Source organism: Alosa sapidissima, chromosome 3, assembly GCF_018492685.1.
Source record: "Alosa sapidissima isolate fAloSap1 chromosome 3, fAloSap1.pri, whole genome shotgun sequence".
Lineage (NCBI taxonomy): Eukaryota > Metazoa > Chordata > Actinopteri > Clupeiformes > Clupeidae > Alosa > Alosa sapidissima.
The window spans coordinates 30,895,867-30,923,615 of NC_055959.1; the positions used below are offsets into that span (position 1 = coordinate 30,895,867).

Below are 27,749 nucleotides of genomic sequence, written 5' to 3' on the forward strand. Positions count from 1 at the left end.
TTCTAGTCTACCATCCTTGCATAGGCCTACTAAAACTGTCTCAACTGGGCGAGCTCATGAATAGTAATGAGCTCATCAATTCCACGTCAATCTGAAGAGCTTTTGCAATTGGCCTAATTTCTCTGCTTATTTCTTTTCAGTGGCTAGACTGACAGAGGAGGTAGCTGTTTATTTTCACATTCACGACATAGCACAAACACATATGGACCTAACATGTAAAAAAAATACAAGTAAAAACGGTTTTGTGTGGCAGGGCACCTTTAACTTAAGTACACAAATGTCTTATCCACATCTACTAGACATTACCTCAGTAGTATCTACTTGAACATATAACATGATACACAACAGGGTGAGATTGTGAGGATTGCAAAGAATGTACAGCATTTTCTAATAAATGTCATGGTTGACTATAATACATAGAACACAACTCAGAATAAATTAACTCAGATTCACCATTCTAAGTTTGTGATGCACTGAAAATACACAAACCATTTAAAAACTGAATAACATTTAATTTGCTAGCAGCCGGACCAACAGACTGTCTTCTGAATTACTGAAGCTAAGCAGGTGTGGGCTTGGTTAGTACTTGGATGGAAGACCTCCCTGAAAAATGTTGCTGCTGGAAGTGGTGTTGATGGGTGGAAAGCAGGTGACACTCTTCACTCTGGCCAAAAATTGATCCCAATACCCCTGTGCAGTGACGGGGACACTGTACGGCAGGTGATGTCGTTCTTTGGATGAGACGTCAAACCAAGGTCCATGGTCATTAAATATCCCATGGCACTTACAGTATTGCAAAGAGTAGGCTTTCCTGGTGTCCTGGCTAAATTTCCAACCTGGCATTCAATCTGGCCCTCTAATCATCCCCCAGTGTAATTGGCTCATTCCCTGACTCTACTCCGCTATACATTGGTGGTGGTTAGTGAAGTTCCCCCTTCACTGTGAAGTGCTTTGGATGTCTTGAAAAGCACTATATAAATGCAATAAGATCCAATTATCGACCTTTCAAAATAATTCAATAAATATTCATAATGATACTTATTTCTTAATCATGATATTTTAAGTTATAATATATGCTTCTGGCTAGCACTATCCTTACTTGGTCTTTCTAAGTAGACCATCTTTCAGAAAGATTTCCAGTGTAGAACAAAAAGGAGGTGAGTGTGTGTGTACAATGTGAGATATATGCCTAAGTACCACAAGCTGTCAGCACATACAGTATACTGTGTAGTCCAACAAGTTGATGAGTTTTCAGAAATGGGATGGATGTTGTCTATCCTTAGGCAGTATCCACATCTTTCTCTAGAGACTTGTAGTACTCCTTAAGAATATTCCAAGCTTTAGGGGCCATGAAGCCATCAGGAGGATTCTGACCCTCGCGAGCCATTTTTCTCATTCGTGTTCCCGAGATGAAGTCGTAGTCTTCATGCCTGCAACACATAAGGTGACTTTTAGTGTGGCAGAGAATGTGTGGTTAATTCATTTAGGGCAGGGGTGTCAAACTCATATTAGATAGTGGGCCGGATTTGTTGGAATGAGACATCGTGGAGGGCAAACACTGTCATGATCATTATCATTTTTCTGCATGGGTGTCAGAGTGTTATTTGATGATATCACTTATGGGCAAACAAGTACAAATAATGCACTGCTGTCATATAGCCTACTGCTCTTTCTCTCTTGAAATGCTCTACTTCCATGTTAGTTTTTCCACTTTTTCCTTCCTGCCTGATCTGGCCCCCGGGCCTTCTGTTTGACACCCCTGATTTAGGGTGTATAGAGAAGGCAGTGTTTGTTTGTTTATTTATTTAGGCTATTCATTTATTTAATCTTGAGACACATGATGAAAAAAAATAACAACAAAAAAGAACAACAATCTGTTGATGCAACCTCCCAATTTTCTTTATATACAGGCATGAAAACGGGTCGGGTGAAAAAGGTGAGAAGGGTGCACGAAGAGGGAAATGGCCATTTTATAGCAAAACAAGCGCGAGTGACATTGTTGCCAATAGCAATAACAGAATGGTTTTGTTATATGGACCCTTTCAAGAGAGTTCCATTATCAGCATCATAGTTGGCCCCACAAGGCTTCCGTTTTAACATTCCATATGTTATCTTAATGCAGAGGAAGTAGATTGGGAACCAAATAGAACGTTCAAGCATTGTTTTTGTTTTTATTGTTGAAAGGGTCTATAGTATAATAGTTGTGGAAAACAAAACAAAATATAACAAATAATAAGGTAACCTACATAACATTATAAAGGAGGAAGGGAAAATAAAAATACAGAAAATATGAATAATAAAATAATAATAAAATAACATTTACATAAAACAGGTACAATTTGACATAGGAAGGTTTGTGATTACAGATCTAAATTGATTATAGGAAAGTAGAGTTCATTTTTATGTTACATTGGAGATTATTCCAGGAAGTAGGGGCACCATAACAAAAGGCCGACTTTCCCAACTCAGTGTGGATACGAGGAACCTTGAGCATCAGTCATTTGATCTGGTCTGATAGGGACCAGAATTCCAAACAAGCATGTTTGAAATATAACCTGGTAATTTTCCAACAATACCTTTGTAAATAAAGAGATACCAATGATTATGTCTCCTTTCAGACAAAGATGATCAACCCACTTTACCATAGAGGACACAATGAGTGAGTGCTATAGCCATCACCAGTAATGATCCTCAGGGCAGAGTGGTACACTGAGTCCAGGGGTGAGCAAGCATTTCTACAAACCACATCACCATAGTCTAGAACTGACATGAAAACTGCTTCAACAAGTTGTTTCCTGTAGGGAGGTTGGCTTTGTTTCTGTAGAAGAAACCAATTTTTCAAACCAGTTTTTTTACTAGGATGGCTATATGGTAATTAAATGTGAGTTTGTCATCCAGCCATATACCAAGATATTTGTACTCAGAAACTCTATCAATGCTGGAACCATTGGTTATGTTTTAACCTGCAGCCTAGGCTACTTACAGATTGTGGCATTGTGCTAATGTGATTAACCAACCAATAAAGTTGTGTGAACAGTGTTCACATTACATGTTAAACTGTACCCTGTAGACACAGACTACTGATCAGGCCACTGAATGTTTCTTAAAGACAGCATTACCATGTCAAACACTTTTGTCTCTGAACTCCACAAAACAGCACAGTTTAGGAGCATTTAATTAAACTATTTAGTTAGTCACATTAGCCTTTGCTACTGATAAAGTATGCCTATTTGCTTCACCTTTTGTTGATCTAGATGGCTCAAACTGCACGTATTCTTCATCAAATGAACTCGTTATGTCTATATTTCTGTCCAATATTGCTAACAACATTAGAAGAAAACAGCCTATGCTACGTTGCTACACTAATCTCAACGTCTTTTTCTAACAGAAGTTAAAAGTTTCAACTAGCCCACCTGCAATAAGCATCTCTCCTCGCCAGGCTCACATTCCAGCTGACATTTCAGACGCATCTATCTGCAGTCACACAGACAGGGAGGCTATTCCGGCGCAAGCGTTCTGTTCGCATTGCGTCTGCAGCAACAATTAGCTCCCACTGTTTAATAAATGCATAGGGGCTGCATTCACATATTCGATGCTGGATCAGACAAGTTTTTTAATGGGAATCTGACAACACATCAAGATGTGTTTGCGTCTGTGCGTGATCTGTAAACTCGGTTGTACTTGGTTACAACATTTGTAACAATAACAACAATGGAATCAAGCGAATCCGTGAGAAAGTGTTTGTTAGAGGAAAACTGGCGATTTTTTACAGATCTCCATTTCTCGAGGTCACCAAGTACTGTCGATATGAAATAAAACGAAAAAACAAAAAGAAATGGGTGCTACCTGCAGCCAACAGCTAGAACAACCAGGCAGCTACAGTGCTACACTCTGGGGGCATGATATTAAAGAGAGCGAGTTGAGGCAAGCTGAGCAGGTTCCCTTCAGCAGAAAACCAAAACAGAAACACTGCACAAAATTTACAATTTCAAAAAGCCAAGTGTGTGATAGGCTTGTCCAGCAATTTGCAGTTTGCATTTTTTTCATTTAAAGTGATACTCAAATGTATAGCATTTTAGCAATTTATATAACTATTGATTCCAGATTGCAATGTGTGACTATGACTGTGTAGCAACATAACTAAAAACGAAAAATAGCTCCTTACCTTTGGGAGTTATAAAAGTCCATGCTTTTCTTCACCTTGTTGTAAGCAGCCACTTTGAAGGGGACAATCTCCAAAGAGATGAGGCCTGGTGCCATTGTGAGAACTTTAGCTCCATGTGTAGCATCGTACAAGTCCTTTCCAGTGGATGGGTGAGGCATGCCTGCAGGATCACGACCAACGATGTAGAAGTTTGCACCTGCCACCATTCGCGCTCTGCAGTGCCACTGTACCTGGATAGATTGGAGTTGCTAGTTAAAATACTGATACTGTACTAAAATACTTTCTTCTGTCTCATCATTCTGCACTCCGCTGTGCAAGTTACAGGTGTTCTGCAGCACCCCTAAGCTACCTAAGCTCGCCTAAGCTACCATATTCAATAGCATTTGTCTCGGTGGGCAAAATAAATTGCAACATCCGTACACAATGCATGACATGATTGCACTTTACAACAAAGGTAGCCTCAGGTAGTTTAGATTAGAAACAGTTTTTAGAAATAGCCCTGCATTAGCACCTAGATGTAACTAATATGGAGCCGGTGTAAATGAGTATCTACATGGCAAAAAATGAATTCTAACCAAGTGTTATTGATCTTATATTAAGATTAAAAAATCTATTTGGTATTGTTTTTAGTATGAAAAGACTTACCTAGCGCCCTCTCAAAAGATCGTTTTGACTTAATTTAAGAAGACTTTAACTTATTTTAAGGAGTCTTATCAAGACAAATTTGCTCAACGCACTGGCAGACAAATTTGCTTGTTTTCAAGATGAGATGTCTTAAAATAAGTCAATTTTTTTTTTAAATTAAGTCAAATGATTTCACAAGAAAGCGCTAGGTAAGTCTCTTTATGGACCCTTTCAAGAGAGTTCCATTATCAGCATCATAGTTGGCCCCACAAGACTTCCTTTTTAACATTCCATATGTTATCTTAATGTAGAGGAAGTAGATTGGGGCCCAAATAGAACGTTCAAGCATTGTTTTTGTTTTTATTGTTGAAAGGGTCTATACTGAAAACAATACCAACTAGTTTTTTTTTTATCTTGATATAAGATTAATAACACTTGGTTAGATTTTGTTAGATAAGCAGTTTTTGCAGTGTATGGTAGGGACATTGCTAATAATAACAGTTAAATTTGGCGGAGTGCTATGAAATGTTGTGTGTATGTCGCAACAGTGATCTATTGTAATTGGATAAAACAAACATTTAACTGATAGTTAAAACTAGGAGGTATTCTGATCCTATAAATCTAATGAAAGAAATAGTTTCTTTGAACATGGTGGAGAATAGTGCATTTGGCGCTTCAGTGCTTCATTCCTCTAGTTGTAACAATAACAATAATTGATTAGGACTATTTTAGCTAAAACATGAAATATTTTAAAATGGTAGTTCAGAATTTTGGATTTAGGACCACTAGAACAGGAACGAAAAAATTCTGTTTTTGCTCAGAACGAACCGAAAAGAAAATTATTCTGTTTTCAGTCCCTGCCAGAAATTCCATGACCTGTGAGAACCCTGTTGGGTATAAGTGAGGCAAACTGATATGACAAATGGGGCTTTTATCACAATCCAATCCAAAAAGAATGTTTACTTCTGTTGGTCCAGCATACATCATTGGTGAGGGGAAGATGGCAACAACTGTTGATGAAGGGTCTAGGACACCATCTTCAAGGACAGCAGCATGTTGGCGCATGCGCCAGAGCAGAGGCACATCATCCTCTTTAGTCCAACCACCAAGTGGGTGCAGCAGTAACACTGGCTGCCGGTAACCACGTTCTACTAGCCTCCGCTGGGTGTCCTGCATTAGCAACGCATGGCCATTGTGAACAGGATTACGGAGTTGAAAGGCAAAAACAGCATCTGAAAAATAAAAGAATACAACAGAGATGTTAGAATGCTAGAATTTGACATGTTAGAATGCTAGAATTTATTTAATTTCATTTCATTTCACGTAACTGTAACTTTGTAACTGTAACCATGAGCAGGATGCTGGCGATCATGGACAATGACTGCCACCCACTACACAGCACGCTCAATAAACAGAGGAGCATGTTTAGTGGCAGGTCATGTCACGGTCATGCTCAACAAATGGGTTGAAGAGGACTTTTGTCCCCACACTGCAAAAAGTGATAGCTTACCAAGTGTTATAATCTTATTTGAAGATAAAAAAAAAATCTAGTTAGTATTGTTATATAGATCCTTACTTTGAGCTTTCTTGTAAGATTATTTGACTTAAAATAAGTGAGAATCTTCTTAATAAACTAAGACAAAAACAAGTAAATGTATCTGTCAATGGATTAAGAAAATGTATCTTAAGATTTAAGACAAATAGACCTCTTTTTTTCGCTACTGACAGGTTCAACATGTAATCACAAATGTTGGCCAACATGGAAAGGATCTCTATCGATATATAACTATGTCTGTTTTACCCAGTGGATGTAAAACAACTTAATACGAGTTGTTTTACATCCACTGTTGTTGTGCAAACTACAACAACTAGATATTTTTTATCTTAATATAAGATTATAGCTCTTGGTAAGATATCACTTTTTGTCACTTTTTGATCTACCTTCAGACAGATACAGGAAGGGTGTAAAATACTCTGTGCTAAACACTGCAAATACTGCTTATACAATAAAATCAAACCAAATGTTATTAATCTTATATCAAGATCAAAAAATCTAGTTGGTATTGTTTTCAGTATAAAGAGACTTAGACCTAGCTCTTTCTTGTAAAATCATTTGACTTAATTTAAGAGTTTAAGAGTTTGACTCCTTTTAGCACTCTCTCTTTCAAGAGAGTGCTAGGTAAGTCTTTTCACTAAAAATAATTGTTATGATCTTAATATAAGATTAACACTTGGTTAGATTTTATGTTTTGCTGTGTGAGTAGCATTAGAGTTTTGTTGGGCAATAAACGACTTGGCATAAATGATCCATTTATGTATAAGAATACAGAAAAAATATAAAGGCATGAAAATAGGCCTAAATAAGAACTAGTGAAGTATTAGTACTAGAACATAGTACAGAAACCTAATTCTGGCCTATGAAGATGATTGACACTTCTGTAAAGAGTCCTCATACCTGCATTCATCTCCTTGAATTTCTGTCTCAGCTCATTTGGAGTGAGGCGATATGCATCCAAGCCATCGTTCCAATAAATGCGATCCAGAACTTGGAGATCACCCCCAACTAACCATTCTCCACTCTCCATAACCATCTAAAAGAAAATCATTGTTTTTAAGTCACCATAAAGATATAGTACACTGCAAATAAATAAATCTAACCAAGTGTTATTAATCTTCTATTAAGATAACAAAAAAAATCTTTAGTATAAAGAAACTTACCTAGTGCTCTCTCGTAATATTATTTTAACTTAATTAATAAGAGTTTGACTTATTTTAAAATAAAGACGCCTTAAAATAAGTCAAACTCTTATTAAATGAAGTCAAATGAATTTAGGAGAAAGAGCTAGGTAAGTCTCTTTACACTGAAAAATAGATTTTTGATCTTGATGTAAGATTAATAGCTCTTGGTTAGATTTTATTAGAAAAGCAGTTTTTGCAGTGTATAGAAGATTGCGGCGGCAGGTGGGATGCAACATGTCTTTAGTTTTGGCCAACAGTTATCATCTTCTCTTCCGGCGCACATGTTAGTATCTCTTCACTCTGACCTTAATGTAAGGGTGGTCTTTGCAAGTGGTGCCCCACTGGCGGGCACAGCGCTCCTCCTTGCGATGTTCGTAGAATTCAGGGTTCCGAAGAATGGCCACGCGTTGGCCTTCAGAGACCAGTGCAAAGGCAGTGACGCCATTTAAACGGTCTTTGTCTGCAGTACAGACAGGCAGGACCACGGGCACAGACAAGTTGATAACCCCACCTATAAAGACATTACATTATTATAAATATGTTAGTGTTAGTTACAGGAGTTCACAGAGAAATAATATTGTGCACATACTTCTTGTCAAACACAGATAAGTCTGGCTTCAGAAACTAATAAGCGCTGCGGACACCGGCGCCAACATAAGTGCGGTGCACTCCACTTTCGACATTTGATTACTTAGACCCCATTATTCTCAATACAACCCCGCACACCTGCACCAAACGCTGGTGCAGTGCCGGCCCAAGCCTTGATGGGGCTCCCCTCCCACCACTGCGGTGTCACCTGTACTTGACTATTATTGATGCAAATGTCACACTATAATGTAACATATAACATATAAATTGTATTAGTATAGTTGTTACAGAGTCCTTACTCAACCATAGTAAGCAGTTCTAATAACCTATGTATACTGGGGGTATAAATAAAGGTTGTCTTTGGTTATTTACTCTTTACATCAATGCTATACAAAACATATTGATCTCAATGGTGCATTTTGTGTTGTTTTGCTCTGACATGATCACCTGAGAGTACCTGAGCAGGGGTGGGGATATCATTTTCAATTTCAGTGATTCAGTGATTTCAGTGGCACCTGTGGTTACTCTATACAAAACATATTGATTTCAATGGTGCATTTTGCCCATGTTCAGGGTGGAAAATAAAAAAGAAAGATTTGCATAAGACAAGTCAAATTGATATTTTTAAAAAGAAGGGATCATGGAGAATAAAGGAAAAAGAAATATTTAAAAAATCTTTGTACAGTACATTCCCACAAAGTGTTAGGGTGGTCTAAAATGAGATCCAAAATGATTTTTCAGACTTGTGAGGTCTGCTGTTCAGACCCTGAAAGAATTTATTTTCTGTTCATTGCGTTTTGTGAGTGTTTCTACTTATCTCAATAAGGAAAATAAATTAAGAGCCTATGTTGAGTACAAATATGTCTTCTGAAGGCCTAAACAGAGCCCAGCCAAAAACTCCAATAAAATTTTGATCAACTTTAAGAGACAGCTATGACCATGCCGGAACATCTGGACTAAACATGACAATATTGCTACATACTATTCCTATTTATGTACCAGCATGCACAATTTGAGCCTCCTACATGGTTAGTTCTTGTGCTATGGGCTTGTGAACTTTGACAATAAAAAGGCCGAACAAAATCGACACCTCCCTCCCCCTGTAAAACTGGCTGTATCTTGGAAAGTATTGATCTGACATAAAAGTAATTTTACAGTGTATCTCCTGGGTAACAATCGCCTTATTCACCCGGCGGCCAGAACGAGGCTAAAGGGTACACTTGCCATTACACCTCAGTCCAGCAGGTGGTGGTGGTAATGCACTCCGTTTGCAAACTGCAAAAAAAAAATCTTACTGAAAAAGAAGAAGGGTTCACTGGCCTGTTCTTCTTCTTCAGTGAGTTTTTTTTTAGCAGTTTGCAAACGGAGCGCATTAGCACCATCTGCTGGACTGAGGTGTAATGGCAAGTGTACCCTTTAGCCTCGTTCTGGCCGCCGGGTGAATAAGGCGAATAGGTACACCTAGTAATTTTTTCAGAATTTTTTGAGACCTAAGTACGTGGGCCCTGGTTGAATTGACGTGGAATGACCCAGCTGACTTGACTTGACTCTAGACATTTCTTCGTCGATTTATCACTTTTGTTGTGCCGTTTTTCTCTACGGAGCTCCCCCTTACAGCTTTGGGGTGCATATTTCACAACCGTCTGTCTGGTCATTTCGCTGGATCTGCCATGATGAATGTCTAAAAAATTAAGCCATCGCTGCTTGTTCTTATATCTAGTCGGCATGGCTAATGGTTTTATTCCAAACTTGTATTTTTCACTATTATGGAGTAGCCGAACAAAGAACAGATTCTTCCCAACATCGTACAGTATGCCACATAAAAATTGTTCATTTCCACAGGTAGCACATAAGCTATTTTCTCGATTGAATACACCGCAGTAATGGCATGCGTTGTGGCATGTACGGATACAGTGTCTGTTTTGTTTGAGCCTTTTGCGTATATAGTGTGTGTTTTGTTCGTTTTCAGAGATACAAATTTTATTCACTCTACCATCCAGAAGGCAGTCAAAATGAAGACACTGCAGATACTCTCTCTCCCTCATGAAACCATTGAGTGGAGTTGCCCAACCCTCAGCCAGGACCTGAACCCATTGCAGGTCAACCTGGAGGAGGAAAACATTAAAGTAAAAGCACTGTAAAGGTTCATTTCAATATTAGTATAATTAAGTCTTTACCAAGGAGATGTTTAAATAGATACCTTAACACACATGAGTGTGACAACGACTGATATGTCAAATGTGTCTCCTGTTTCCACATTAGTTTCATCAGAGCCATTTCTGGTGTTTGCATGAGGTCTTCATGAGGGGGGATACTTACAACCACCTTAATATGGTGGAAAGCTATTTTTGTGCAAAAACATTACCTTTCCGATGCTCAGTGTTGGCAAAGTCTTTGCATCTGCTTTGACCAAATCCAGTTTATTCTCAGGTACATAAAGCTCTTTCACTTCGTATGAAGCATCAATCGGCACAATATCCTATAGAGAATGACACCATATGGGACATTTGTGTGAAACGTGTGAAACCATATGAGTCCATCACCACTATAAAAAATGCTGAACACCAACTAATTGTGCACCCAGCTTTTTTCACTGGCTTTCACACTGTTCCACAACAGATGGCTGCAAATAAATTTGCTATTGTAATAACAGACTGGTAAAAACTGGTTCAAAACATATATCCACATCTTCAATCACTTATGTTTTTTTATATATCACCTGTATATTCCAACGGCAATTGTGCAATAGCTATTCATATTAAATAGTATGATATTATCTTGTCATAAATTGTCGACATGGCTCTTCAGAAATTATCTTTGCCAGTTTAACAAATCCATATGCACCGTGTGCAGGAGGAAGGGTGCTAGTAATGAGTGGTATTTACGTTGCGAGTTGTGTAAAATACATACTCGCAACTGCAGGAGGAGCCCAGTAGCAAAAAAAGGTATATTACCTTTTCCTGCAAGAGGTCCAAAAGTTGTTGGATGCATTCATTCACACTGCAGGAGTCCGTCTTCAGCACCAGCTCTGGAGCTTCAGGCTTCTCATACTCAGAGTCGATCCCAGTAAAACCTGCAGTTATTAAAAATGAAAGAATATAGGCAAGTGGATAAAGTGAGAAAGCTATGGTAAAACATCAAATGGTTACTTTTATCCCATTAGAATTTCATTCATTATTATTAATAATCGATTTACTGTATATTTCAATATTTAATTCTCTATAACTAATGAGATCTGTCCAACTTGAGTGGTTTCAGTTTATTTCGAGCACACACACTGAATGAACGCTCACACCACTACCAATAATTTTATGCCTCTATGTTTGATGATGCCAAATTAGCAAGTATTTCCTGGGGAAAATTGATTTTTCTATCAGCCCACGGTTCCATGATCCATTATTGGGCGTTTTGAGTGACCAGAGCTTCAAGCAGAAAGTTGAAACAACTTTATGGTAATGAGCTATGACGTGGTTCAGCGGCAAACGACCGGCAACCAATTCAAAATGAAGTGCACACAGTTGAGAGAGCAAAACCTATGTGAACTTCAGTTCCTACCATAGACTGTATGGTTCCTACAAAACATTTGTTCCGTTTAGTGTTTGTAATAACGAAGATAAGAGGTCAAGTTAGTGTTTGCAGAAATGTAATACTTGTTCAAGGTCTATATGAGTGATATAGAGATTCAATAAAATGAATATGGTGTCCAAAATGTTTTTTTTAAAGGCTGAATAATGTTACATGATTAACTTATCATAGTAGCGATATACAGACTATACTTTCCAAGGTAGTTGCCAGATGCTGTCAATGACCGTCATTCCAAATTGAGACAAGATAAAGCAATGTTTAATATCAAATGAAGGTAATTTGTGTAGAAATATGTTATACCAACGGTTCTTTTCAAATTCAACATTTTGATGATGACGTGTTTCCCATACATTGACTAATCTGTGGTGCACCGCCACAAGATCAACACTGCCCGCCACACAATAATGTTCTATGTTGTACTATTTAAATTAGATAAAATCCTTTTATTGGCAATTTTGGCATGCAGCCTTTCCTTGCCCCACCCTGCTCTCTCTCGTAACGGACCCGCTGGCCCTCCTCTGCATGTGCATTTAACAAAACATTAACAATTGTTTAAGGATTGTTGTTTGCACATAGAAGCATTGCATAGAGGACGACAGGCTAAATTGCTAATGAATCCACTTAGCATCGTGACCATGCTGCGCAATTTTTGTTAAAAACTACTGCATTCAAGTTGACTCTACTAAGGTCTTAATACAACATAGTTTAGTCTTATGCAATCAAGCCGTATCTCTAAACTAACGTTAGAATACTGTTTATGGTTATCGAGCTTAGCAAGCTTAGTTACAGCTGCTTGTCAAATTTGACTAGGCTACTCGTGCAGGGCTTTATTCATTTTATTGACTCTGACACTAAATGTTTGCAAAATCCCGATGTAAATGGTAAAGTGTTTTCCAAGACTCAAAAGTGCTTGTCCCAAGTACAAACTTTTATTTTAACTAACAACATAGAAAACATTATGAATTGCATCCACACATATCAGTAGCCTTTTAACTGTGTTGTGCATTTTTGTAGGCAAACATCAGAGGTCTATTATCACACTTCCAACACACAATTCACTATGTCTATGCTGTATAGCTATGCTAGGTTAACGATTAGCCTATTACAAGTTAACCATCAAATTGGCTTTGTAAAGGTTATATTAAAGTGAAAATCTTGCATAGTGTACCTGACTAGTGTGACGTGACTAATACGGCTTGTGTACTTTAAAATCCCCTATAATGTTAGCGTTATGTGCCAACTAGCGTTATGCGTCACTTGTTAGCACCGATTTGCCTTGGGCTAAACATACTTGTCTGAATCACAAGTGTTGCGAGTGATTATCTAATGCAATGTAGATGTCCAGAAGAATGAGAGGGTCTGCGAGGATTTGATGCACTTAACTTAGTCGCTGACTCAAAACAATACAAATTCAAGATGACTTTGGGTGTTGTGCCTTGACAATGCAAAAGTAATTAGGCTACTATAAGCCATCATTTAGGCTATTGATCAAGTGAACATTTTGTTGCGGCACTCACAATCTCAAAAACGAAAATTCTTGGTCTAACCATTGATGTGCCGTTTGAGTGGGCGGAAATAGGGCACCCACCAGCCCAACACCAAACTCTGAGCACGGTGAACAAAATCGGATTTTGAAGGCAGTAAATGCTCCTGTTAAGAACCAAACCAGATTTCGTTCAAATCTACACACCTATGGCTACTGAAAAATGTACGGGTCATTCATCAAATGTTATTGTTAAGTATTAAAAAACATCTTTGTTTTAGAATTTTCTAAACGAAAGGGGCGGTAGTTGGTGCTTTTCCTATACCTTTGATTTCCCCAGCTCTGGCTTTTTTGTAGAGGCCCTTTACGTCTCTTTGCTCACAAACATTCAGTGGGGCATCGACAAAGACCTCGAAGAAAGGAAGTCCATTTGCCTCATGGATCTTTCTGGCATTTAGCCGGTCCTGTGAAAGTAATGCAAGAACAACTATTTGGAACAGGCCTCAAGATAACATGAAAAGGGCAATCTAATTGGGTTTCTACCACACTTCCCACTGTCCCTTATGCTTGTCCCTTACTTTTGCAGACCCCTAAATCATTTGAGCCCATAATCACATAACTGTATTTATTCAATAAATATAGACTGTCCTTGAGTCTATTAATTAATGTTTTTTTTTTTTTTTTTTAAATGCCTGGTCCTGAAAATTGCCCTGTCCCTTTGATCATACATGGAAGTTCAGCTGTGTGGGCTACTTTTCATTTCAAAATATGATTTTCTTAAATCAAATCTCATATACATTTAACTTTAACCAGGGTTCCCACTCTAAGTCAAATGGAAAATGTCATGACTTTTGACAAAAAACCTGACTTTCCATGACTTACTATATAATGAATGGTACAATATACCGACCAATGACTTCAGAGCAGCCACGTGTGTGTAGTGTTCAAGAATCTTTTACTTTGTTAGAGTGGAAGATAAAGAAATGGGCACTGAATAAACAAAGTTGGGCTACTCAAGCAAGCAGTAAAGCTAATACCAGATATACACCAGTCCTGCGTGGAAATATTTGTTATTATTTATTATTATTAATGTATTTTAGCAAATAAATGGAATAAATAAAAGGAAAATTCCGGTACTCATTCTGTTACTCAGAAAGGGTGTGTCGCGGTTCTGCCTTTTCACACCGCGACACAGGTTCGTGGATATGAGTGTCGCGATTTCAGTTTTGAATCGCATATCGTTACAGCCCTAGTACGATGTACAACGGGATCACACGATAACAGTTTTTGTAGGTCAGGATTTTTAAAGTCAGGTCCTCCGAGTTTTACGAACGGCCTTTTACCCCTCCCAGGAAGCAAGTGTAAAACTGGGGCTCTGTGTGTGTGTATGTCTACATGTGTGTATCTGTTACTATCAAGTCGCTTGGTCAAAATAATATAACCGTATTTGAAGAGTTTGGTTCCAAAACGCTATATCCTCCATTTCAATGAATTTTCATAAATATTTTTTTTTTTTTACATTTTGTTTAACAGGTAATTTCAGTGCAACTGTAATTGGGTCATCGCTATCTAATTTATATTTACTCAATCAAAACAGCACAACTGCAATTGTATTGATATTACCTGAAATACACAATTACATGTAACTAACACGACTTATTCATGTTTTTAGAAATGGAGATATAGCGTTTTGGAACCAAACTCTTCATTTGATCTGCTAGCTTTCTAAAACAGATTTTATTTTCATTGGTTTGTAGAAAATTGTGCTAACACGGTAATGTCCACCTATATTTAAGCTATTTAGACAAAATGCTCAATTACTTACTCTGCTGTAGGGTGAGATGAAGCTGGCGATACACACCAGACCAGCATCAGCGAACAATCGCGCAACTTCTGCTATGCGCCTTATGTTCTCCTCTCGGTCTTCAGGGCTGAACCCCAAGTTCTTATTCAGACCTTGTCTAATGTTATCTCCGTCCAGTGTATAGCAAGGGATGCCATGACATACCAGATGCTCTTCTAAAGCCATACTGACTGTGGTCTTTCCTGCGCCAGAAAGGCCTGGGGATGGACGTTAATTAGTAGTCTACAAGGTTTATAAACATTAAATGGCAGAATGTGAAAGAACATCATGCTAAAAACACAGACTGACAAAGACCATTCTTACCTTATAGTCTAGTAGCCAACTAGGTGAACCCGGAAATGTTGAGTACACCAAAGTTTTATTGCAGAAATGTGAAGTATGGGTCCCCAGTATACAGAAACTGCCATATGCTAATTTGCATATGTTGATCAATTTGCATAATTAACATTATTAGCGTAATCGTCCATTTTGACCACATATTTTGCACTGTATGGCCAATTTCTACAATATGTAAGTGGTTTTAGAGGATGCTGATTTCATTTAAATTTCAAAGAGCTAATTTTACTAGAAAATCAATTCCAAGGAATTACACGAGGGGATGCAATTTGCTAGTGTGTTGGTGGGGCTATTGAGCTTGCTGCTAGCTGATTGGTACTAGGGTAATTGTGATTAGGGCTGCACGATATTAGGAAAACATGCGATATGCAACATTATTGAGTACTGCGATAACAATATAATTTGCAATATTTAAATATTTAATGTTTTTCTCCATTCTCCTTGCTGCTAGCATAGATTGTAGGGGGGGGGTTAAATGTATAGGCTACTTACAAAAATAAATGTATAATTTTCTACATAAACAATATAAAATATTATGTAGCCTAGGCTATATATGGCCTGATGAAAGTGGACAGCTAAGAGACCTACTGACTAGGCTAAGTTGTGTGGAAGATCTGCTCCAAGAAAATCCTTGTAAAAGATGGATGGACAGCCAATCTGAACACTTGTGCACCAACCATCCCACGTTACCTGCATGCCGACTACGAGGGCAGCGGAAAGTGAAAGTAAGAGGCTGCGATCGCGCAGTCCAGGCTAACGAAGTAGGCTTTTACTTTTACAAATAACGAATCCTGATTACCTCTCTGCTGCTGTCTGGGGCTTTTGCTAAATGCAAATTATGAAATACAAGACTTACAGTAAAAGACAGATCTTCTGATCCTATAACGATAACAAAAGAAATTGTTTATTTTAACATGGGTGTTAGAAGGGTGGAGAAGGACGCATTTGGCGCTGTGTTTGTAACACGTCATCCTTCATAAAACCAAAATATTTCCATATAACAGACGTGCTTTTCCTTTTAGTCACCAATTCCACTTCACCCAAGTGTAGCCTACCTCGCTTGACTCACTATCTTCAGCCATCACGACTTAGCTCCCGCCTCAACACCTACAACACCACACACATAAACTGGTAGGGGACGGCTTCTAGGGCAGCATGACAGCATCGGTTTGGTAAAATATGATGACATTCAGAATGTGAATACACCACTAGACTGTATGGAATGTGCACAGCACAGAAAATTTATAGAAATGTATCGAAAATTAAGTAATCTTTGCGGTATGTCCATCGCAAGTGTTGATATTGCGATAACAATAGATTTTAGATATATCGTGCAGCCCTAATTGTGATACCTGCAAAGGTGCTTTTGGAGTAACCAAATGTGAATCTTGTGTGACAAGGCGTTCTTGAGATATCACACTCAAGGTGTTTTTGACCTTGACATTTGACCTTCAACCTCCAACATCAACTCACTTCATCTTTGAGTCCATACAAACTAGGGCTGTCACTTTTGTGAAAAAATCCTGTTCAATTTTTGAGACATAAGTGTTCATTGAATCGATTGTAAAATCGATTTTTCATGTCTAAAGACGTTTTCCATTTACCATTTTCAACGCCAAATATAGGCCAATCCACAAACAACTAACAGGCATTAGGACAAACGTAAAGAGGGCGCTTGTAGACGTAAGCCAGCAATATTTCTGATGATTTATTGGTGTGAAGTTTCGTGCACAATGACAAACAGGAGTGTAACATTCTCAAAAAACAATAAGCCGAGTGGACTGCCATTACATCAGTGACAAAAATGACTGCAGGCTTCAACGTAGCTGTGTCTGTGTTTACGATTAGAAATGTCAAACAAATTTCGCCTAGATAGAACTCGATTGCACAGTTTGCATAGCCTACCGCTTTGTTCTTCTCCATAGTTGATATACCAAAAACACAAAGTACTTCCACATCGAACTCCTCAAGTTATTAGGGCCTATCACTCGTCTCTCTCATGTCGCACAGGTTGATCGCGTTGTCCTCCATTTTTTAGCAAAACACGAGCAGCACAGCAGCTGATTGAAACAGCTGTTTCCGGTGCGTAAAATTGGTGGGAATTTTCTTTTTAGCTTTCGCAATGCTTACTGCACTTCGGAATTCTTTTATATTCTTGTTTGTGAATTTTGTTACATCTATCCTTTTTATTCGTTTAAAATTAATAGTGTACATATTTGGTTAAAATCGATTCCCTATTTTAGTTTTCGAAACTTGTGTTGTTTGGTCCAATCGATTGTGCAATCGATTTTTCGAACGTAAAGTGACAGCCCTAATACAAACACTCGTACCAAATTTAAATCATGTACGTCAAGCTGTTCTGGAAATATAATGCTGAATGCATGAGATATGGCTAGGACTTTTATTTACATCGACCAATATTAGGCATTTTCCAAACTATCGGTATCGGCTTTTAAAACGGCCGATAAATATTTTTAAATCAAATAAAGGAAAACCGAATATTCATTTAGATTTACAGTATTGTCATTACGTGGTTTGTCCACCAGATGGTGCAGCTTCTTGCTGCAAGACACATGCTGCATGACTTGGTTCCACTTCCTAGGAGAAGGGTCAGGGCCGCAGACCATATAGCAACCGATCTACCACCACCGATTTACCACAGCGGATCTAGCAGCGCATTCGCTGATGTTCTTCTTGCTTAGATAATAGCTGAAACTAGTTTAGTAGAATAGAATAGAATATACTTTATTGTCATGCCTGCATGAAAATTGTCTTTGGTCTCACTGATAGGAATAGTATAAAACACATAGTAGAGTAGACACATTAATTCCATTACACACAGACATATATCCACAGGATGAACACAACACATCACATGTATCCCCTTCCTCTAGCCCACACACACATGCATACACATCAGATACAAGGCAAAGAGCACCAGTTCCAGCCCATTTGTAGTGCTCTTGGCAACACCTCCCTTCTGTCTAGTTTTTCCATTGTTTGTTGACCATGGAAATTGCATTTGGAGTAAAAGAGTTTTTGTATATTTTTCCTTGCCATGTCTACTCTATAGCATCGCCCTAGGGGGAGCAGCTCAAATTCAGAATGGAGGGGGTGTGTGTCATCATCTAGTATGTTCATGGCTTTTCTGTGTACTGCAGTGCTGTATAGATTATCTGGTATTTTTTGAGGTCGCCCTATGATTTTCCCTGCCATTTTAACAATTCTGGACAGCTTGTTCTTGTTATCAAGTGACCATACCAGACAGAAATGTTATAGGTAAGGATGCTTTCCACAACTGACATATATCCTCTCAAGAAAGTAGCTGGTGTGTTGCCCTACGTCGTCAAAACAAAAAAAGTAGTCTGCCGTGTTACTCTGTCCTGTTTTCTCCCTTTCATTCCAAACCGTGACCAACGCCAGTCTTCCTTCTCTGCAGAACACATTAAAAAAATAATAAAAAACGTGCCATGAATCAAAAAATAATCAGTTTTTATAATCTTTACATATGAGCAGAGCTGAGTGGTGCAAATATCCCGCTCCTCGCTCAGGAGGCTGTTTACTCGGCCGCTCCTCCGCTCAAATTCGCGTCAGGTCGCTCCGCTCAATTTCGCTTCCCGCTCCAAATCATCCCGCTCCAGTGAAATCACTCCACGCTCGCTCCAATTTAAGTCGAATTGTCGCTTTAATCAGAAAACTTAAATCCCAAAGAACTAAGAGCAACGGCAATATATTTCACTCACATTTATTTTAAAAGATTGTGCAACACCAATAGTGCAACAACAAACAAGCTTGGCAACGTTAATACACATAAGCCTAAAACTAAAGGGATCAGTGGGATTAATTGCCTAAAGAATACAGGCTTAGCATCCAAGTTTTACTTTAGCCTTCCACTTGATATGAAGCATATTCAAATTGCTCAAGTTTTTCTTTGCTCTTCGTAGCACACTATGATAGCATATGAATGGAAGACTCGTAGTGTAGCCTTTACTCCTCCCATGCTTACACAGAGCCAATCTTAGCTGCCTACTTTCGGGAAAGCCCTGCAATCTGATCATTCACTCATTCAATCAGCGCTAGCCTATAGGAATTCGGTGGGCTCTTTAAATATGTACCACCTAACACTGCTTCTGCTTCTCAGTACGCTGACTTTGACGTCCCATTGCAGTCGTCTTTGTTACTCTGATCGAATTGCGAAAGTTTCAACCTTACCTTGACGATATTGGGGCTGAACTCACGGACCATGTCTATCGGTTCTCCTCTGCTCCAAATCGAGTCGTCCGACTCGGACGAAGACGTCGTTCCTCCAACCCAGCCCAGGAGGAGCGTCAGGTCGATCCAGGCCAAGTCCGACTGGGCCCGTTTCTCCGCTGTCGATATCGCGGCGGCGTTGACGGAGGCGGGGATTCCCTTCAACGCCGGCCTGCAGAAGGGTGACCTCGTGCTTCTCACGCACAACGCCATCGGCAGTCCCGCTGTCCCTGTCGTGGCTGGTCCGTCGGGTCCCGCTCCTGCTTCCGCCGCTGAACCCGCGGCCGACCCGGAGGAGCCTGAGCGGCCTCCGAGGCACGTTGCCCCGGCGCTGCGTGGGCGGCTAGCTGCCGCTCGGCCCCCGGCCACTCCTGCCCCGGCTACCCCCCGCCCTGGTTGCTCCGGCCAAGCCTCAGCCCATCCTGGATGCTGCTCAGCCCATGCTGGATGCCCTCGCTGCTTCGGTGAGGGCCATCAGTCGCTGGAGACCCGGCGACTGGCTCCTTCGTTGTCCTTGCCTCCCACTGCGCCTCCGGCTCTCGCCGCTCTCCAGTGGCCGGCCTTCCTCCTGGCCCCGAGCTGCGGCGCAGCTATTCCACCTGCGTCTGCCGCTGTTTCCCTCGGCGCTCCGGCTGTGCCTGTCTTCAACCTGGCATCGGCTCTCCCTGCTCCTCCGCTGGGTAGGGGCTTCGTTGCTCCCTCTGCGGTCTCCATCTCTCCGCAACTCAGGCAAAACATCATTCAAGGTAAAGACGTTAATCTCGCTTCCTTGTTGTTGCAGTCTCCCGCTGTCGACCGTCAGCTCGTCGACTGCGGTGACGTTTCAGTCATTCTCAAAAATTCCGACCCGAGGCTTTCAAAGAGCCTGTCATTCTGTGACTTTGTGATTGCCTTCGGCATGTACCGCGATGTCCTCTGCAGTGCTTCCCCCGATCGCCGCCTGGAACTGGACACGTATCTCGCTATGATGGCCGATTTTAATCAGCGTTATGGGGCTGTTCTATCAATATCACAACTCGTTCTCCACAAAGTCTGCTTCCTACATTTCCCTCTACAATTCCCGTTTAGACTGAACCATCCGTTCCGGCCAATGCCCAGGGTGACGGTGTAAGGGCTCCTCTCGATAGGCAGGGGCGGCCTGTTTCCTACTTTAACGGGCTCGCTATCTGCAACAATTTTAACGAGGGCGTCTGCTACCATACTAACTGTCTTTTCTCCCATGTCTGTAGCCAGTGCAAGGACCCTCATCCAAAGTCCGTCTGCCCCCGTCGCGTAAGGCTGCCACGGGGAGGAAAGGTGGTTTTTGCAAAGAAATTCTAGCGTCTCACCTGTCCACGCCTATTAATGTCTCCGTTTTGTCATATTATCTCTCTGCCCATCCTGACTCTGTGTTTGTTGATTTTTTGCTCACATACTTCTCACCACTGAATGTTGTGCCTGAATCCATGAGTGCCTTGCATGCTGGGAAATGGCAGAGGTTTGTCTGGGAAAGCTGGGCTTTCCATAACACAAGTTTTGTGGAGAATGCTCTGACATTGTCATATGCATCACTGACAAGCTGGCCTTGGCCTTGTAACTTCTTGTTCAGTACATTCAGCTCTTGTGTGATGTCAACAAGAAAAGCTAAGTCCACTAGCCATTTGGGATCACTTAGTACAGGAACAGTCATCCCATCCTTCTCCATGAAGGCTTTCACTTCTGCTCTCAACTCAAAAAACCTCTTCAAGACCTTCCCCCTGCTAAGCCAACGTACCTCGGTGAAGTATACTACATCCTCATATGCTAACTCAATTTCCTCCAAAAAGGCACGGAACTGCCGGTGCTTTAAACCGCTGGATCTGATATGGTTGACAAATTTCACAACTTCAGACATCACATTGTCAAACTTCAGGCATTTGCTGCAAAGGGACTGCTGGTGGGTAATGCAGTGCAGAGCAATGGCCTCTTCCACACCCTCCTCTTCCAGTTTTCTTTGAACAAGTGCCACCAGTCCATTTGTCCTCCCTGTCATTGATTGGTTGTTATTCCAGCAAAACGCTTCCATAGTAAGCTGGCATTCACAATGGAATCACATAGCTGGCGGAATATTTCTTGACCAGTGGTCTGACCATGCATTGGAATCACTGTGAGAAACTCCTCCATCACTTCGAAATTGTTATCAACACCACGGACATATATTGCGAGCTGCGCAGTGTCAGTGAGGTCTGTGCTCTCATCAAGAGCGAGTATGAATGGAAATGTTTAGCTTTCTCACGCAGTTGATCGTAAATGTTATTTGACATGTCAGAAATGCACTCTGCCACTAAGTTAGCTGAAATGCTGATGTTGCTAAACTGACCTTTTTTCCAGGCAGACTATACCTGTAGCCTGTAACATGCACAGTTTGTTGAACTCGCCATCTTTGAATGGCTTTCCTGTTAAAAAAATATAAAACGCCGGATGCATGCGAGAATAAACGCGTGGGTCGCACTAACACCAAGCTTCGATTTCAGGCAGGGGGCCACAAAATATCGTTCTGCGGGCCACGAGTTTGAGACCCATGCACTAGAGCATTGGTTCCCAAAGACTGGGGTCGCGACCCACAGGTGGGTCGCAGGAGATTTTATTTGGGTCGCCAGCATAGTCACAATTTATGTTGTGTAGGCTAATAGCTTATAGCCTACCATTCAGCCAGGGAAGCTAGCACCTTTCTTTTAGGATCTAGTACGTTTACTACCACAGTCTAGTGGTGTCATGTTTTTTGTCATAACTCAATCTGTGCATTTTTGCATGTAGTATAGTTGCACAAACAATACCAGATACCAGCTCTTCAGCTTGGCCGATTAAAAACTAAAATGTGTCATTTAAAATCTCAAAGACCGCGCTGTCAACAACGACGCAAACATCCATAGACCGGACATTATGCTATTGATAGTTTCGATTGTAGATGCAATCTTTACAGTTAATAGCAGCCTCCTCACATTCCTCCTTAGTTCTGATTTAAAATGCACAACAGTGTATTAGATTAGGGTACCTTTTAAATGGACATTTTAAACGCTTTCCTGACGTTTTCCGTCTCACGAACTCAACTACAGTAGCCTGACGGCGCATTATCGTTGATCTTCCTGTATTCTTCACCAATTTGCGCAAAAGCCTCTTGTTCTGATATTTATTTATTTCACAGTCTTACAACATAGCCTATCACAACACCAATACAGCCTTAGCACAAACAATCACAATTTAAAAAAATGCAGAAAAATGCAGATTTAAATTCCAAATAAAGAAACCTCCACAATTAGGCTACAACAGCGTTTCTCTGGGTCGGAGACATGCCAGGTGGGGCGCGAACTGATGTGAAAAACAGGAGTTTTATTTATTTATTTATTTTATCTGTAGCCTGGGCCCAGGTAGCACCCGATGCGCAATGGACGCACTGTTATTCACAGGGAAGCGCTCGTGTCAAGGCAGCTTAGTTAGTCCCGACCTACATGACATTTTGAACGTTGTTGTGAGAGTGGTGAATTTCATCAAAACCCGGCCCTTAAAAGCCTATTCTCTGCACTTTGAGAAGAGATGGTAGCTGACCAAAAGGCTGTACTGTTTCACAGTGAGGCAAGGTGGCTTTCCCGAGGTAAAGTGCTGTCGCGCGTGTTTGAGCTCTGAGTCGCCTCTTCTTGGAGGAAGAGCGCATTTTTGAATCTGCAAGCACGTTCACTGATGAACATTTCTTGACGAAGCTGGCCTATCTTAGCGATATATTTGATAGCGATACATTTGAGTTAAATGTCCAGTTACAAGGCAAAGACAAGCACCTACCTCACCTAGCAAATAAGATTACTGCATTCACCAAAAAAACTTGAGTATGGGACAGGCGCCTGAGCGAAATCGCTAAAACGTCTGATTGGGAGCCACTCTTGTTATCCCATGTATTAAACAGTAGGCCTACATCACATCCCTGCAAAGTTTATTTCAAAAATATTTCCCAACCAGCAGTGCTCAGTATGACTGGATTATGGATCCGTTTAATGCAGCATGTTGGTATTTCATTGAATATATTGTTCAATGCTGTAAAATGGCCTATGCTTCCTAATATGTTGCTGGAAAACAGAAATATGTGTGTTATGTATGTATTTATTTATTATTATTTTATTTATATTATATTAAAAAAATTTGGGAAACACTGCACTAGAGAGTATTTGAGGCTTCTGATAGCCATTCATCAGTCCAGCATTTTTTAAGGACCTGAGACAGATAAGAGATTGACCCTCGACACCCTTGGTAATTCCACCATCCTTTTTACTTGTATTCCTTATTACAGGGCATGAAAATGTTTAGTTTGTCTAGTTTTGTGTTGAAATGTTTTTTGACAGCTTAAAGGATAATTCCGGTATTTAGCACTTTGAGTCCCTGTGACGACTCACACTCATCAAATATTATAGTTCTTGGCAGATGCTTATTATTACAGCTTTCAATACTTTCTGTTTACAGCCTTGGGGAAAAAAACTGTATGCACAGATATCGAGGATGATATCTGTGTGTATAGTACATGGAGGTGTGCAACCAAGCTTTTTCCTCATTCCAGATTGTCAGTGCAACAATTGTTTATACCTATTTTAGATCAAAGAAGTGAGAACAGTCCAAGACGCGAAAGTGGCAATTGAGAAGGCAGAGGACAGCCTGGCTCTTGTTGGAGTGTGTAGGAACATCACAACTCTCAAACAGAGGGATGCCCTGGTGAATTCTTTGTTGGGGCCAGATTACATGCTGCATTGCAACAGTAAGTATTAGTTTAAACTTGTGAGACAGATTTGTTCTGGCATTTCTCTACACCTTACATTTTAGGACACTCCATGATTAAATAAGTAAGGGATACTGTATTGTCCGCCAGTCATTATCGAAAAATGAAGTCCCCACAGGCGAACAGGACTCTGACCCGGATGGGTCTTGCTTCGTCCTGAAGGGACGTATTATGAAAGACGTAATTCAGAGGCACAAAACATATTTCCTTGGCAGCGGTCTATTATACAAAATTGTCAGACATCCGAACGTTGGGAGGGCTCATTCAAGTGAATGGAGCATTCTACAGCATTATTAAGAGAGCCTTGTAATAACTAATGTTAACATTGATTTGCGTGCTCTTTGTGTTTGTGGAGGGCTTCAACACCCTCGGACTCCTCCACGAGATAAGGGCTCACCCGGATCTCTTCCATGGATTGTTTGTGGAGAATGCGGCCCCCTTGAAGGCCACTGACTTGTCATCACTCTTTCAAGTAAACTTCTCAGCAACAGGAACCCACTCTAGAGAACTGGAAAATCAAATCATATGCTTCTGGAGAGACTGGCTCATTGATGTTGAAGGTAATAAACCATCTGCCTTTTTAAAGCCTTCCTTGTTTCCTCAGTGGTTCCTTGTTGGAATGAGTTGCCCAGTGTTCTCCGTTCCTGTTATAGTTTTGGGTCTTTCAGGAGGGATGTAAAGGCATATCTGTTAAAGGTTGTATCATCAATTTCAGGCCCAAAAAAAGGCCCAAACATAAATGATCACATTCATCTAATCTTTCCTAACAATCTGCTAGCTGCCTGCCCCATAAGCAGGCCATCAAAAAAATGTGTCTTTGTAGGCAGCCTAGGCTCCGAGATCTGTACACAAAAACAATTGCTACCAACAAGGGTTGACAACCACTCAAAGGCAACATAAAGTGTTTCAACCAATAACCGACGAGATGCGCGTTTAGGAGAGTTTTAATTGCACGTGAGGGAGGGGAAGGGAGTAGCGAGCTAGCTCTGTTTTGTTTGAACATCAACAGAAGTGACGTATCCCTGCTATCGCTGATACAACCTTTAAGCAGTCACTTAGTAAATTAAGCGTTTCTTGTGAGTAATGGTTTGTATATTATATTATAGTATTTTTTATTTACAATGTTTATTTTCATTAGGCTAATGATTGCATTTAAAATGTGTATTATTGCTATTCTCCTTAATATAGTCTTAACAACTTTTTAAAACGGTTAATTGTTCATTTCACTATTGTATTGTTTTATTTGTAAGTAGCTTTGGACAAAAGTGCCAGCCAAATCTCATAACCATAACAGGGGACAGGTGTTTGAAATGCAGGGAAAAACTGTTTTCAACAACAAACTCAACTTTCATTTCAGAAGGAGAAAGTGCCCCTTTATCATTGGAAAAAGTCCTGGAGTTCTGTTCGGGCTCATCTTCTCCATCACCAGCCAACCGTAGTTTTTATCTTCAGAATCCGGCAAGATTTTCCCTGAGGCCAACACTTGTAATATAATTTTAAAATTGCCCATTCTCAGAGATCTCAAATTATTCAAAAGAAACATGTGCAATGGAATTCTATGGGCTCCAACATTTGGCATAGCATAAAATTGTAAAACTCTCTCACACTTTCTAGAAATTCCTTGTAACATGCCTCTCATATGATGTTTGTTTAGTTGTTTTTGCTGTTAGCTTTTGACAAAAAAACTGTTACTTGAACAAAGGTGAACTAGTATTACTTGAAAAAAAGTAATTTTATTAATTAAAATAATTTACATTACATTCATTTTGTCATTTCATCTGATGCAGTCTTTAACTCCCAAATCAATGCTCCAACAAGATTTGAAGAATACATACAGTCTCAATGTAAGTAGGTATTGTCTCTGGGAATAGGACAGAGGGATTTGGCAGTGTTGCCAATGAGGGGATACCGTAGTGTTGTACAGCAGTTAGGAAACTAACTATATCGGTTATCGGCTTTATATCGATATTGGTATCGGCTTTCAAAATCCCATATCAGTCGGACTCTGGTGTTTACCATGAAAATAACATAGAATTGTGTCCGAAATTACTAAACAATGTGTCTAAATTTAACCAAATCTGTTATAGAATTACCATTTTTGAAGTCTGAAAGTGCCAGAATTTAATTCAGCATCCTTTAAAACCACTCAAATATTGACAAAATTGGTCACACAGTGCAAAATCTATTGTCAATCTGGACTATTATGCTGTTTATGCAAAATTGCTCAACATCTGGAAATTAGCCTCCGGCAGTTTCTGTATGCTGGGGGCCCATAGCCTACTTCATATTCCTGCAATAAAACTTTGGTGTACTCAACATGTCCGTGTTCACAATGGGGCTCTATCATAGACTGTAAAAATGTTGCCGCTTGGGCTCTATGGGCTGGTTATTACCAGAGCATTATAGATTATTACTATTACCAAAGATTGTTAAGGCGGGTCCTGAAGAAATATTGTTAAGGCGGGTCCTGAAGAAATATCTTGCTCCGCCTTAACAATCTTTGCTATTACGTTCTAACATTAACCTTACCTGTTAGCCAAACAGTGCATCCACGAAATCCTCGACGAGTTCCTATCACTTGCCCACGTTTATTTCTGCTTACATGGTGGGCTTGGTAGGTAACATTCGTTGCTCTCTGCATCCCCTGGAACATGAATATGTATGTAACGTTGACACTACAGAGGAACAAAGCTAATGATATGTTGACTGAACATAACGTTATAGTTATAGTTCTGATAGCGTGAAGTTAACGGTGTCAGCTAACGTTATAACGATGTCATTGGCAAGTAGAACTAGTCGGCTAACAAGTGCCGTCTAACGTTAGCAGCTAATCGGTCTCAAAGACGGTCACTCTGAAAGCGTCCATGCTAACTTAATATCACAACAACTCTACCGTTACACTCTTTGGTTAGCAGCTAGCCTACTGGTCTAAATTGGCTGATTTACGTTAACGTTAACTTTAAAGTTATAACATTAGGCGAATGTTATAGTAACCCAGCACATATAAACCAGGCTGTCTGTCTGGCCGGTAACGTTAAGGTTACACATAAAATAATCGACATGGCATCGTTAATGTTAGGAAACCTACCCAATTTTCAGGAACGTTATTCAACTTTTGCTTCTTCAACGAACTCCCCGAAATTTCCATATTTGTACAATGATTTTATACCAGAACCGTTAGGTGATAAGTTACAGCCTCACTTACTCACTATGAATGAACAGCTTTGGCAATTGGATGTCTGTCAGCCAACCAATCACGGAACATGAAACCTCTTTTCCATAACAGCTCTTCTCCAAAGAACAGGGCTGCAGCCAGAGAATGTCTAATAAGGGGAGA

General features: G+C 40.1%; 1 protein-coding gene across 4 annotated transcripts; it reads right to left on the reverse strand.

Annotated features, from left to right (window-relative positions):
* Nucleotides 1–240: 240 nt before the first annotated feature.
* Nucleotides 241–27,749, reverse strand: papss1 (3'-phosphoadenosine 5'-phosphosulfate synthase 1). 4 transcript variants are annotated; one of them, XM_042086660.1, is made up of 12 exons: nucleotides 27,622–27,749; nucleotides 26,942–27,056; nucleotides 15,010–15,245; nucleotides 13,510–13,648; nucleotides 11,071–11,189; nucleotides 10,482–10,595; nucleotides 10,110–10,221; nucleotides 7,834–8,039; nucleotides 7,245–7,380; nucleotides 5,753–6,021; nucleotides 4,166–4,395; nucleotides 241–1,430 (listed from the first exon to the last, which is right to left on the reverse strand). In XM_042086660.1, the coding sequence occupies exons 2-12, from the start codon at nucleotides 27,051–27,053 to the stop codon at nucleotides 1,280–1,282; spliced, it is 1,824 nt and encodes a 607-aa protein (XP_041942594.1). In that variant the 5' UTR covers nucleotides 27,054–27,056; nucleotides 27,622–27,749; the 3' UTR covers nucleotides 241–1,279. The 4 variants fall into 4 exon arrangements, with proteins under 4 accessions (XP_041942594.1, XP_041942593.1, XP_041942591.1 ...); XM_042086659.1 differs by having other exon boundaries at nucleotides 27,618–27,749; XM_042086657.1 differs by having other exon boundaries at nucleotides 27,501–27,742.